Source organism: Chlorocebus sabaeus, chromosome 16, assembly GCF_047675955.1.
Source record: "Chlorocebus sabaeus isolate Y175 chromosome 16, mChlSab1.0.hap1, whole genome shotgun sequence".
Taxonomy (NCBI): domain Eukaryota; kingdom Metazoa; phylum Chordata; class Mammalia; order Primates; family Cercopithecidae; genus Chlorocebus; species Chlorocebus sabaeus.
In genome coordinates this window covers 50,093,385-50,107,286 of record NC_132919.1, presented here as the reverse complement: position 1 = coordinate 50,107,286, position 13,902 = coordinate 50,093,385, and the positions used below count along the sequence as shown (strand labels likewise).

General features: G+C 50.3%; 1 protein-coding gene across 6 annotated transcripts in view; it reads right to left on the bottom strand.

Moving 5' to 3' along the window:
• Window positions 1–8,100, bottom strand: part of MXRA7 (matrix remodeling associated 7) — a 34,831-nt gene extending 26,731 nt beyond the window's left edge. For 2 of the 6 annotated variants that reach the window (XM_008011628.3, XM_037993922.2), the window contains exon 1: window positions 7,691–8,100. In XM_008011628.3, the coding sequence (XP_008009819.2) occupies window positions 7,691–8,032 (342 nt within the window). In that variant the 5' untranslated portion in view covers window positions 8,033–8,100. The remainder of the gene's footprint in view (window positions 1–7,690) is intronic. The other 4 variants (XM_008011627.3, XM_008011629.3, XM_037993923.2 and 1 more) reach the window with 3 other exon arrangements.
• Window positions 8,101–13,902: the final 5,802 nt, after the last annotated feature.

Below are 13,902 nucleotides of genomic sequence, written 5' to 3'. Positions count from 1 at the left end.
GTTCGAGACCAGGCCTGGGCAACACAGCAAGACACCATCTCTACAAAAAGTTAAAAAATTAGCTGGGTGTGGTGGTGTGCACCTGCAGTCCCAGCTATTCAGGAGGCTGAGGCATGAGGACCACTTGAGCCCAAGAGGTCAAGGCTGCAGTGACCTATGATTGCGCCAATGCACCTCAGCCTGGTTCTCTAAATAAACAAATAAAAGAAGAAGAAGGCAGGTGGTCAGTTTTTAAAATCTCTTGAGGGCCGGGTGCAGTGGCTCACGCCTGTAATCCCAGTACTTTGGGAGGCCAAGGCAAGTGCATCGCTTGAGGGCAGGAGTTTGAGGCCAGCCTGGCCTGTAACCCGCGAAACCTTGTCTCTACTAAAAATACAAAAATTAGCTGGACGTGGTGGTAGGCGCCTGTAATCCCAGCTACTTGGGAGCCTGAGGCAGAAGAATCGCTGGAACCTGGGAGGTGTAGGTTGCAGTGAGCTGAGACTGCGCCACTGCACTCCAGCCAGGGTGACAGAGCGAGACTCCCTCTTAACACACACACACACACACACACACACACACACACATCTTGAGGAGCCCTCACCATAGGAAGAACTTCATGAAAGGCTAACAGCTGACTTGACTATGGAGTGGGGTTTGCTACTCCATAGTAGATCTCCAGCAGAACCCCACTGAGCTGGTGGCATTTTCTTCTCTTAAGGTGGGAGGACGGCTTGAGCCCAGGAGGTGGAAGTTGCAGTGAGCTGAGATTGCACCACGGCACTGCAGCCTGGGTGACAGAACCAGACCTTGTTTCAAAACAGCGAGATTTATCTCAGACTCTGAGTCCTCAGCAAATAAGAATCAGACCAGGAGAAAAACGATTAATACCAAGGTCATCACACAAGGCCCTTGCTGAGAATCTGCCAGGGTTGTCTCACCCAGACGTCAGGTTGGTCAGCGGGTTATAAATGTGTGCAAGGAGTCCTCACTTGAAAACATTAAATACACACATACACAGGCCACAAAACTGGAGCTGAAGGGTTGAGCGCAGTGGCTCGCACCTGTAATCCCAGCACTTTGGGAGGCAGCGGTTGGCAGATTGCTGGAGCTCAGCACTTTGAGACCAACCTGGGCAACATGGTGAAACCCCATCTCTACAAAAAATACAAAATTTATCCAGGCGTAGTGGTGCGTGCCTGTGGTCCCAGCTACTCAGGAGGCTGAGGTAGGAGGATGGCTTGAGCCTAGCAGGCAGAGGTTGCAGTGAACTGAGACTGTGCCACTGCACTCCAGCCTGGGCGACAGAGTGAGAACCTGGTTTTTTTTTTTTAAAGCCAGTTAACTTTAGCAGTAGGGGGTTGTATATCAAGTTTAGTGACACTAATGTCAACAAATTCTGATAACCCAACACCACTGGACCAGCCGAGGCCCTAGGTCAAAAAAAAAAAAAAAAAAAAAAAAGAACACATTGAAAAAACCAAACAGAAAAACTGGAGCTGACTGATGCCTGGAAAGTGGACAATCACTTCTGTAAGTCCTACGGCAATTCAGAGGCAACATTTGAAGATAAGTTCCATGAATCCTGCAATGGGTTTTCTCTGAGCCATTAAATCTCATGTAGCCATTTTTTAGCCAATGTAACCCTGTGTCCAGAAAACAGCATCATAGCTGGGCGTGGTGGTGGCCACCTGTAACCCCAGCTACTCAGGAGGCTGAGGCAAGCAGGAGGATCATGTGAACCCAGGAGGCAGAGGTTGCAGTGAGCTGAGATTGCACCATTGCACTCCAGCCTGGGCAACAGAGGGAGACTCTGTCTCCAAAAAAAAAAAGAAAAAAAGAAAAAGAAAACAGCATCGCTTCTACCGCCCCGCAGCGAGGGACACAATGACTAGAATGACTGCTGCAGCACCCTCCAGCTTCCTTTTCAGTTTTTTCTTTTTTTTGAAACAGGGTCTTGCTACCCAGACTGGAGTGCAGTGGTGCTTTCACAGCTCACTGCAGCCTCTACTGCCACAACTCAAGTGATCCTCCCGCCTTGGCCTCCCAAAGTGCTACTGCGCTTGGCCCTTTCCAGTCTTTTGACCAAGCAGCAAGCAGTAAGAATGCCGAAAACAGGGCTGGGCGTGATGGCTCACGCCTGTCATCCCAGCACTCTGGGAGGCCAAAGCAGGAGGATCATTTGAGGCCAGGAGTTCAAGACCAGCCTGGCCAACATGGTAAAACCTCATCTCTACTAAAAATACAAAAATTAGCCAAACAGTGGTGCATGCCTGTAATGCCAGCTACTCGTGAGGCTGAGGCAGGAATATTGCTGGAACCCGGGAGGTGGAGGTTGCAGTGAACTGAGATTGCACCACTGCACTCCTTTGTGACAAGAGCAAAACTCCATTTCAAAAACAAAAAAAGAATGCTGGAAAGAGCTTTGCATGAGGCCCCCTTAGAGAAGGGGCTTCTGAACCTGATCTCCTCGTCCTGTTCCATACATCTGTCCTTAACAGTGGCAAACCCAGTGTGGCCAAATGCAGGTTGTTTCAGAAATACTCCTTACCATCAGGGATCTGGCATTTCTCCGGAAGGCTGTCCACCAGAGGCCCAGGCTGGTCTCCCTCCTCCCACACTGTGGTTTGGACTGACTGGGAAAGAGCAGGGCTACAAAACAGAAACTGTTTGCATGCTCACCATTTCATTTGTAGCTCTCCAAAGCTAGCTGGCTTTTTTCTCAAGACATATTCTTTAAAAACGTACTCCTTGCTAAGCAGAAAATTCTAGCTGACATGAGTCTGTAACCAAGACTCTCTCTCTCTGAAAGAACAAAGTTTAGCTATTAGGAAAGCCCCTGGACTTCTTTCATATGTGGAAAAAAATTAAGTTATGCGCTCAAACAACTTTACAAAAAAATACCCACTGGAACTACTGAATATAGAAGTCCACTGACAGCCCTCCAAGGCATCTTCTATTCATTTGCTCTATATCATTATAATTATTGTGAATGCAATATTTTACGTTCTACCTTTTTACTTATTTCATACTAACTTGCTAATGAATCCAATGTGCTAATTAATGAACATTTGGATTATTTCTAGTTTTTTTCCCCAGTAAGTCGCTGGGCCTGTTCTGGACTAAATATTTGTGTCCCCTACAAATCCATCTGTTGAAGTCTTAACCCCCAGTGTGATGGTATTTGGAGGTGGGGGCCTTTGGGAGGTGAGATTTAGATGAGGTCACGATGGTGGCGCCCCTACGATGCTATGAGGGCCCTGATAAGAAGAGGAAGAGACATTCCTCTCTCTCTGGCATGTGAAAGTACAGCAAGAAGGTGGCTGTCTGCAAGTCAAAAAGAGAGCCCTCACCAAAACCAGAATCTGCCAATACCTCATCTTGGACTTCCCAGCCTCCAAAAGTGTAGGAAATAATGCCTGTTGTTTAAGCAACCCAGTCTGTGGTATTTTGATATATTAGCCTAAGCTGCTTAAAGACAAGGACCTAAAGTGATATAAACAACTGGCAAATATCTGCTTGGCCCTCCACTACTTGGCTTCTGAGATTTTGCTAAGAGAACACAAAGTAGGACCACACTGCCATCACAAAGGCCCACACTGCCATCACAAACGCAGGACAAATGATGGGGAAGTTCACCCGCTCCTGGGTCATTCTGGGAAGGCTGGGGTCTCCGCAGCTTCCAGAGCCCACACCTACGGTGAACAGGTTGGTGAGGGCAGAGGACACAGGTGGACCTGACAGCAGGATGACTTCAGGGGACCAGGGCCAAGTCACATGGTGAAGACAGATGGATGGAGGCTGTGCTACCCACTCAGACCACCACCACCAGAGTGGCTAAAAAACCAACCCCTTTCCCAAGAAATTTCCCACTGGGCTTCTTTGTTTCAACATTGTCTTTTGGAAAATTCCAAACCTACAGAAAAGTTGAAAGAATAATACAATGAATACCATACACCCTACACCTAGATTCACCAGTTGTTAACATTTTGCCATCTTTGCATTCTCTCTCTCTCCATACACACCCACACTGTGTGTGTGAATGTGCCTGTAACTATTTGAATCATGACATGTCATCCCAAAATGTTTCAGCGTGCATCTTCCTAAGGATAAGGACATTGTTTACACAGCCATCTGCCGGTATTGTACACAAAATATTCAGCGTTGATTCAATAAGCTTACCTAACACACCCATTTATTTAAAAAATGTCTCAATTATCTCTAGTATGTCTTTTATAGCTCCCTACTCCCATCCCTGATCGAGAATCCAATCAAGGATCAAGATTGTATTTATGTGTCATATTGCTTTAATCTCCTAAATCCCAATTAAATCTAGAAGAGTCTCTCTGTGCATGACACCGGCCCACTGCCTTGCAGGAAGTCCCTACTCTTGTCTTTTTTTTTTTTTTGAGACAGAGTCTCGCTCTGTCGCCAGGCTGGAATGCAATGGCACAATCTTGGCTCAACTGCAACCTCAGCCTCCTGGGTTCAAGTGATTCTCCTGCCTCAGCTTCCCAAGTAGCTGGGATTACAGGCGCCCACCACCATGCCTGGCTAATTTCTGTATTTTTAGTAGAGACAGGGTTTTGCCATGTTGGCCAGGCTGGTCTTGAACTCCTGACCTCAGGTGATCCTCCCGCCTCAGCCTCCCAAAATGTTGGGATTACGGGGTTCAGCCATCATGCCTGGCCTCTAGTCTGTCTTTGAGCAGAGATAGGCCCCAAGTGCCGAGATACTTGAGTCCTGGCACAGACAAGAGATTTAACTCTAGTGCTATTCAAATGACCCTTGACGCTTTGCCAATGACCACTGTTTGGGAATCCAACCATCCAGTCTTGCTCGAATCCACAACTCCATTAGGTAAGAGGCCTGGCAATCCTAAAACCCCAACCTACACAAGAGCACCAAGAAAGCCCCGAGTCCTGGCCTGAAAAGAGGCCAGCTCTTGTTCTTGACTTCGTTGGCTCATGATTCTTTGTGTGAACAGCACTTGCCTGTAATGCTTCCTCACAGCCCACCCCTCGCTAATCCTTAGGAGAGAAAAAAAAAGAGGTTCCAGCAGTATCTTTCTGCTTCTCCTCAGCCTCCCTGCCCTGGCCTGTGCTGCCCTGGGGAGGCTGCACTGATCTCATCCCCATTTCTTTGGTCCACTTTCAGGGTCTCAGCCTACAGTGGCCCCTCCCCACTACTTTGTCCTTGGCCAAAGAGGGTACCGTGCACCTAGGGGACGCTCCTAAGTGATCCCCAACAGCAGCTGAAGGCTGCTTCCCGGGGTGAGAGATCCTCTCAATAATCAGCTTTGTAGTCGGTGGCAGCAGCTGCCCCAGCCAGCCCAGGCATCTTTGGGAAGGGAGAGGACTGGATTAGAAAGGAAGCAGTTAATGGAAAATGAAGAGGGAGGGGAGAGGTAAGTTACACGCTGCTCCCCAGGGCAGTGACTTCCGAGCTAACAGCAGGTGGTGTTACCCTCCTCCCTTGCTGTTGATGGGGTTTGCTTAGGGAGGGAGGGAGGGAGGAAGAAGGAGGCTGGCAGAGGGCATCGCCCCACTTCCCAACCCCGATTTGAGTTGTCTTCCCCAGGGGGCCTTTTTCCTGATCTGTCCTCCAAGCCCCAGCAGTGTGATCATCAGAAGAAAGCACTGGAAGCTCTTGGAAATGCTGGAGTACACTTCAGGACAATTTCTTTTCCTTCTTTTTTTTTTTTACTTGTCACTGACTTGAAGCTCATTAAGACAATTTCTAAGCAGCTTCTTAAGTAATGCCACCACTGGGAGTGGGTGGGATGACACAGTATCTGTGTCCCCACAGCACCTGGCTTAATGTTTGCAGGCAGGAGTTTTGGGGGAGCTTTGGCCAGCTCAGGAAGGCCTGGGGACTGGAGCCCAAAGGGGAAGGACACTAACTTCAATTGAATTCTCCTGTTGGGTGGGTTCCCTCTGGAGGGTGCTTTACCGGGAGGACAAACACAAGCTTCAAGTCATCCTCACTGGCACCTATGTCATGGGGGCTGGCTGGCATGTGAACCCCCGTACTGCCTTGTCCTTCAGAGCACCCATTCAGCCTCAGAGGATGTGCATTCGCCCAGACAGAGGAAAATTATGCGAGGGGCCCTATTTAAACACCAATGAACCTATTCCTGTAGGTATCATGTGCTGAGAGCCGAAAGCCTTGTAAAAAGTTCTTTAAGCGTCGTGCCCCACAGGATTGAGATAAGACAGGGCGCTGCTAAAGGACATTCTGCACTGCAGTCCAGAGCCTGGTGTGGGTGATAAAGGGACAGCCCTGTAAGGCCAGGGCTGACTGACTGAGGGTGCATGACGGCTCCAGAACTGTCTAAAGGCCTCTCCTGCTCCCGCGAGACCTCGATGGAGGCAGGAATCCCAAATATGGGAGCAAACACAACAGGTCAGCACATGTCCAAACCGCCCCCCTCCACCATCACCCGGTGAGGTCTGCAAGCCCACCTCAAGCAAGAACGGTAGGGCCTGCCCCTCGACCCCCCACCCCATTAAACGGGCTGGTTAGAATCCTCTCTAATGACACAATTAGTCACCCACTTGTCAAGCAAAGCGCCTGCTCAGATGGGGTCTGGCGCACTTACTCAGCAAAGAGAAATGCCTCTGAGCACAGCCTGGCTGCCTCCTCCTCCCCGAAGGGCTTCTCTCCAGGGTAAACCATTGTGTCCAGCACAGGACAGAGTGGGCACGTAGGCACGCAGACAACGCGCATCCCGGCTCTCCTCCCTTCCAACAAAAGGAGCTCAGGGGTAAGAACAAGGGATTACAATCCGACTGGAGACCATGGCGGTGGCCTGGACCAGCCAAGCGTGGTGAACTCCTGGGAACATGAGCACACAGCTTTCCAGTCTAGAGTGTAGGGACGAGGATGAGTGGATGAGGGAAATCCGATTCCTCTCCTGATATCCACAGGCAGGACAGGGTGGCCAGGGCCGAGCTGACCGACAGCATGGTGGGAGGCCTGGGGCAGAGGCAGGGAGGGCCGCTTTGGGGTGCTCACTGGTGTTCCAGGAGGGCTTTATCCTGCATCTTCACTCCAGGCCCAGCTTACCTACAACCCGGGGGAGTGGGGGTAGGAGGGTGTTAAGAGATGTGTAGCTTAAAAGGACAATAAAAAGAACTGCTGGGCTCGGGTGCCTTTTCTTTCAGTCTCAGCCTACGGGCTTCACAAAACACCACAGCACTGACTCTGAAATCCTGACTTCAAATTGACTGAAAAAGAAAAGCCAGCTTTCCTCCCTCGCCCCCCGAAAGTACTACTTTTTAAACGAAAGATAACTCTCATGGCAGGCCTTGAAATAAGCCGTAGGCACGTGGATTTGGGAACCGGTGGGCGGGAGGGGTCAGAGGTGGGTGTGGAGCAAAATTCCAAGTCCCGGTCGCAAGGCCTGGGAGCCAGCAGCTGCGGAGCACGCCCTGGGCTGGGAGAGGCCGAGGTGAGGGGAGAGCAAAACACCTCCAAACAAACTCCTTCGGGGTCGCCCCTCGCCACACTTTCTGGGGGAGGGCGGCGACTTTGCGGGCCTGCGGCTTAGCATGGCGGGACCTGCATTTCCTGTGGGCCGAGAGTTCTGCGCTTCCCGGGGGCAGCCTGGGCTGGAGGCTGCGGTCCCGCTCCCTGGCTTGGCGGGGAACGGCAGCGGGGGCTGGAGCCCCGGGGGTGGGGAGAGGGCCGCAGGGGCCCCGGTGCGTACCTGCCTCGCCTCCGCCGCCTGCTCCTCCGCCTCCGCTGGCGCCGCCGCGGGATCCCCTGGCCCTTCGGGCTCCCCCGGTCCCGCAGGCTCCCCGGGCTCCCCCGGCCCCGCGGGCTCCCCAGGCTCCTCTGGCCCCGCGGGCGCGGCCGCCGGCTCGGGGGCGCAGGGGCAGGACGGCGCCGGGGCCCTGGTGGCCTCGGCCGGGGGCGCGGGTTCCGGGGGCGTGCAGGCAGGCTCCGGGCTCGCGGCCGCCCCACGTCGCACCAGCAGCCAGGCGAGCAGAAGGGCCAGCGCAGTGGCCAGCGCAGGCAGGGCGGCCAGCAACTCGGCCGGCGCCTCCATTGCGCCGCGGCCGCCGAGTGCCGGCCCGCTGGGACCCCGAGGGAGCCCGCCGCGCCCGGTCGCCGCGCCCCGCCCCGGGGCGGAGCCCCCGTCGCCCGCGCCCCGCCCTCGGCATCCTCCGGCCCCCGGTGGTGACGCACAGGCTGTAAGCGGGGGTGTAGGGGGGCAGAGCCCTGACCCCCTGGGAGGCACAGGAGGGCCAACCCCTGCCCAGCCTGGGCAGCCTTGACGCTTTGGGGCACATTTAACTCAGGTTCAGTTTGAAATACTGTATGATGTGCCCTGAGGTTGTCATCTTTGGCCTTAGTACAGCAGTTTGTCTTAGAGCATTTTGGAAATAGCAGTGCTAGTTGGGGAATGCAAAGAGACAAGCAAACCCGGGAAGATTCATGGAAACAGCAGCCTGGATTGCCTTGTAAAACAATGAAAAGCCGGATTACGTTTAGCCACTGCCGTTTTTATAGGCATGTCAGGAGTTGCTTTTAATCCTTAGGGTTGCCTTAATGCACTTTCACAGAGGACATCTCCAGATCCCGGCCAGTGAATGCTCCCTTCGGCGCTGAGGCCAGCAGTCTTCAACACAGGCCGCCCTGTAACGTAACATGGCTCCCCCGCCCCCAGACCTGAAATTCAGCTGCAGGTCCTTGGTCAACGCTATTCCTCCTACCGGACTTTCTTCTTTGCACAATTCCAGAATGCATGCAGGGTGGGAGGGTGCAGTGAAGGAAATGAAGGCTATTGTTTTTGTTTCTCCAGATCCTCCCAGGCCTCTGTTGCTGAACAGTGGATTTTGAGGTAAACACGTTGTAACCAAAAACATATTTTCCTACCACGCCCCACCCACTCTTTAGTTATTTTAAATAAACACAAGACGGGCATGTCAGGTATCATGCCAAACATAAGGCCTAATGTTAAAAAAACACGGTTCCAGTTTTTGCTGAGGATGCATTTAATACTTTTTTGGGAAAATTACAGTGCCTGAGCTGATCTGTGATATAAACCAAGATGTGAGATGAAGTGCTTCTTTTTAAATGTATACAAACAAGACCCCCCCAGCAACAGGGAGAGCTGAATTCTGCTGCACTGCATGATATTAAAAGGGCCATGCATTTCCTTTTAGTGGTGGTTGATGAAAAGAGCCCCCAACTATAAAATGTGAAATAGGCTTTCTTTATGGGCAACTAGCTTTTGACCACTGTGGAACTTTCAGTCAGTGTATGGGCCTTACTATTTTTTTCTTTCTTTTCTTTTTTTTTTGAGATGGAATCTTACTCTGTTGCCCAGGCTGGAGTGCAGTGGCGCTATCTTGGCTCATTGCAACCTCCGCCTCCCAGGTTCAAGTGATACTCCTGCCGGAGAAGCTGGGATTACAGGTACATACCACCACGCCCGGCTACTTTTTTTCTATTTTTAGTAGACAGGGTTTCACCATGTTGGTCCAACTGGTTTCGAACTCCTGACCTCAGGCAATCTGCCCGCCTCAGCCTCCCAAAATGCTGGGATTACAGGCATGAGCTTTCGCGCCCAGCTGACCTTTCTTTCTTTCTTTCCTTTTTTTAAAGAGACTGGGTCCTTTTTTTTTTTTTTCTTTTTTTTTTTTAAAAAGACAGGGTCTCACTATGTTGCTCAGGCTGGAGTGCAGTGGCTATCCACAGGCATGATCATAGCTTTCTGCAGCCTCGAAATCCTGGGCTCAAGTGATACTCTGGCCTCAGCCTCTTGGGCAGCTGGGATTATAGCTGTGCATCTATGCTTCTGGCCCAGGGTCTTAATTTTGTGCCCCATTCTTTGTTTTAAAGTATAAATTACATTTTTAAAAAGTCCTGTTCTGCTGACAAAGTACATTCTATTGACTTTCAAATGAGTAAGAAAGAAAATAAGGACAAAACAATGCCAAAAACACAACTCCATGTTGCTTTATTTAAAATGATGAACAAGTTTCACCCAAGTGAAAGTTAAAAATACCAACCCAGTGACAGATCCACAGGCGTTTCATGGCAGACCCCATGGCTAGACAGACACAGGACAGTGTTCTGACAACTCCAGGAGGCACGAGTGCGCAGAAGACAGTCCCAGTTCTTCTGTAGCATCCAGTCACCTTGGAGACAGCTGGCCAGGGCTGGCTCTCCTTCCAGGAGGTTCACTGGGGCTTAGATGAATTTTTTTTTTTTTAAAGACAGAGTCTCGCTCTGTTGCCCAGGCTGGAGTGCAGTGGTATGATCTCAGCTCACTGCAACCTCTGCTTCCCAGGTTCAAGTGATTCTCCTGCCTCAGCCGACCGAGTAGCTGGGACTACAGGCACATGCCACCACGCCTGGCTAATTTTTGTATTTTTAGTAGAGACAGGGTTTCCCCATGTTGGCCTGGCTGGTCTTGAACTCCTGACCTCAAGTGATCCACCCGCCATGGCCTCCCAAAGTGCTGGGATTACAGGGGCGAGCTACTGCACCTGACCAAAATTTCTAAACTAACAATGAAAGTTGAGAGCCACCGCCTGGGGGCACAAGTTCATCTAGTTTTGCTGTATAGGATGTCACACCTTGACACAAGCTAGTGGGAGGGGAGTGTGGAAGAAGCTGCCAGACTCCACTTCAAATCTACCAGCAATACCAGTACACGCATCAAAAACAACGTACTTGTGGGAATACTAAAGACAATCTAAAGAACCTACAGCTGGGGCATCCTTATACACCTACCTCCTACACAGCATTTTTTACATTTACTGCAAAAATTTTGTTCCATCCTATACTCTTGTTGAAAGTCCTAAATCCAAGGCTGAGTCTCCAGTAAGTTTGTAAAGCACTTGCACCAGCAACTTTTCCACAGATCCTTAGTTTTGCTACTTTATGAAGAAGCTGTTACTACCTTAAGTATACAGCGGTGTTAATTACGCTCTTTCATGTAGAGCCCGTACACCTGCATTTAAGAAGGTCTGCACTTCCTTCTACCTGCCCTCACCAGCAGCCTTGTGAACAGCTGCACATTCACAGTCCATTAAGCTTGTCAGGGATCTGGGTTTGTCACCACATCTCCAGCACCTCAAGAGCAGTGCCTGGCCCTCAAACACCTATTGAACGCCTGAATTATTAAGACATGGACAGCTGCAAGAATACAGCAAAATGTGAATAATGTTCCTCTTTTCAGTGGCTCTCCCCTCAAGGATGTCACCCTAAACATCCCAGTACCACTAACTGCAGAGGCACGTACATGTATACAGCATGGATTCTTCCAGCTGATGGTGAAGCCTCATCCCCAAAGGTCCTCATACCCAGGGTCCTCCTGATGTTCTCAGTCCCCAACTCATGTCTCTCCCACTCTGGTCCTTCCATCAGAAGTTAATAGTCCAAGACCCCTTCTTCCAGGACCCAGCTCTTTGGTTTTAAGATCTGCTGTCACCTTGGAGAATCATCCCTGAAAATAATCTAACATTATCTCCTTCACTTAACTGTTGTTGGCACCACTCAGTGGAGTAACTCACGCCAGATGGGAAGAAGAGTTAACTTCTGAACAAGTGGTCTCTGGGTACCCACTCTTCCTACTCTACACTGGCCACCTGCCACCACGCCACTCCTTTCTCACACACGGTTTCCCCACCTTGCCCCTGCTGTGCTTACGTAACAGAGAGCCTGGCTAGCCCACAGTGACAGTAAGCAGGGTAGGGGGTAGGGCTGCTGAATTCCTGGCCTGGCAGGAATAAACAAAGCATGTCCCAGGAGCACATAATCTGTACTATCCAGACCCCGTACTATCCAGAGCTGACTTGGGCCTATCAGGTATGTTATTCCCCTCATTTCTGGAATACTGTTACCAAACAGGAATCACCTTTAGCATCTGGAGAAGGAAAACCGGGTGGCTAATCTTTATTTTCTAGATTATTTTTTTGAGAGATGGGATCTCACCATGTTGCCCAGACTGGTCTTGAACTCCTGGACTCAAGCGATCCCCCTGTCTCAGCTTCCCAAAGTGTTGGGATTACAGGTGTGAGCCACTGCACCTGGCCTGGGTGGCTAATTTTTAAAATTCAAAATTTCTGCTCTACTATCCAGACCACTGGCAACGTGTCCTACCACGCCCCCTGGTGGCAAATAGCCTTTTTGGGCTTTATTTTAATTTTAAACTGAAGTTTAGAGGAGTGGTTGATAGAAAATTGAGAGGAAGGTAAGGAAAAAGGGCAAATGTGGCAGCACAGGAGCAATACTGGGAAAAAGAAAAAAGCTTTTTGTAGATGGCAAGAAAAGTCTTTTTAAAAAGCAGGAGGAGCAACACCACTCAGACGTTACTACCAAGAGATTATACATTCAGAGTTTGACTTTATAGCCAAACACATCCTGTGCCCACCACAGAACCAAGGGAGCTGTGGGCGTGAGGGTAAGGCGGGAGAGCAGCCCCCATGGCAGGCAGGCAGCACAGTTCTACCTACCCAGCCACATACTGGGTTTGGCATTTTAGGATGCAAAAAATTGAAATTGAACTAAGACAAAAAATAGAGAACCAGCCTCCTAAAGCCACATGACCCAATGTCAGGAAATGACAGTCTGTTAATAACAGTGGGCAGAGACCTGTATTTTCCTGGTTACACCTGTTTCTAGTGGATACTTTGAGAGGCAACAGCACACAATTCTAACGCATCCACACGCAGCCTCCCCGCCTGTGAACACTGCAGTGAGAGCTCCTTCCCACCTGCCTGCCAGTGCCTCCAACGCTCCAGCCCAGGCAGTGCTTCCAAGTGGGCACCATGGCCTTGACAACCCCTCTTATTTTTTATTTAAGTTTAGTTGAATTTAGGGACAAATTAAGGCAAGCAGGTGAATCAAGAGGGCAAGAGATGGCATCTGCTGGTCAATCCCCAAAAAGTCATCCAGTTACTTAGAAGTATCAACAGACCTCAAAGACTAGAGCTGCCATCTCCAATTTACTCCCCATGTGTAACACAAGCGACCCACTTAACGTCTGTAGGTCAAACAAATGAGGAACGCCAATCTCAGAGTACCTTGCAAAGTGAGCGCTTCTTAGGGATCCCGTGGTGGGGAAGAATGGAGCTTATTCATACTTTAAGTTCTGTGGTAAGAGCACACTGCACACCATTCCCACTCTATGCAAACAAAAAATCCCAATGTATCACCCCCCCAAAAAAATACACTACACAAAAACACCCCTGAAATTTCAGTCTCTATGATGATGGAGAAAAAGATAAGGAATCCTAAGACAGACTGAGCAGTGGGTGATGGTGCTGGGTCACTGCCACTGAATGCATCTGTGGGCTGATGGTGACAGACTGGAAGGAGGGTGGACTCCAAGTCCTTCCGACATGACTGGCTCACACACAAAGTCCACTCACCACTCTCAGTGTCTCTGTGGTACACAGCTGGCTCTGTGGAAGCTCCTTACCGACATCCGTGAGTAACAGACACAACAAGACGTTACAAGGATCACACCCCGCCAGCCTTGTGGTTGACCGGCTCGGTTTTCAATGAGACGGCACAGAACCTTCTTACCCAACATCCCATTAGCTTCAGTGTTTCACTGAGCTGGCCGAGCTGTTAAACTTCTTGATAATCTATCCTTAGGAAGCAGTAAAAACAGCATTTGACTGAAGATAGGAGCTTGGACCAGGGAAGGAATATCCAAATTCAAAGAAGACAGAGGAGAAGGTAGGAGTAGAAGACGTGAGAACTGAGTTGGGTGGCTGCCAAAAGCTTACGCTGAAGCCACCTCAGGGAGAGTCTCTTTATCTGCTCAGGGGTGAGCCCGGCCTCCACAAGTGTCCCTAATCCTGCCAAGGAAAGTACAACTGCCTGTAATCAGCACGTAGACAGCATGCTGGGTGCAAAGCTGGAAGGCAATGTTAAAAGCAGGACCCCCGGGACCCC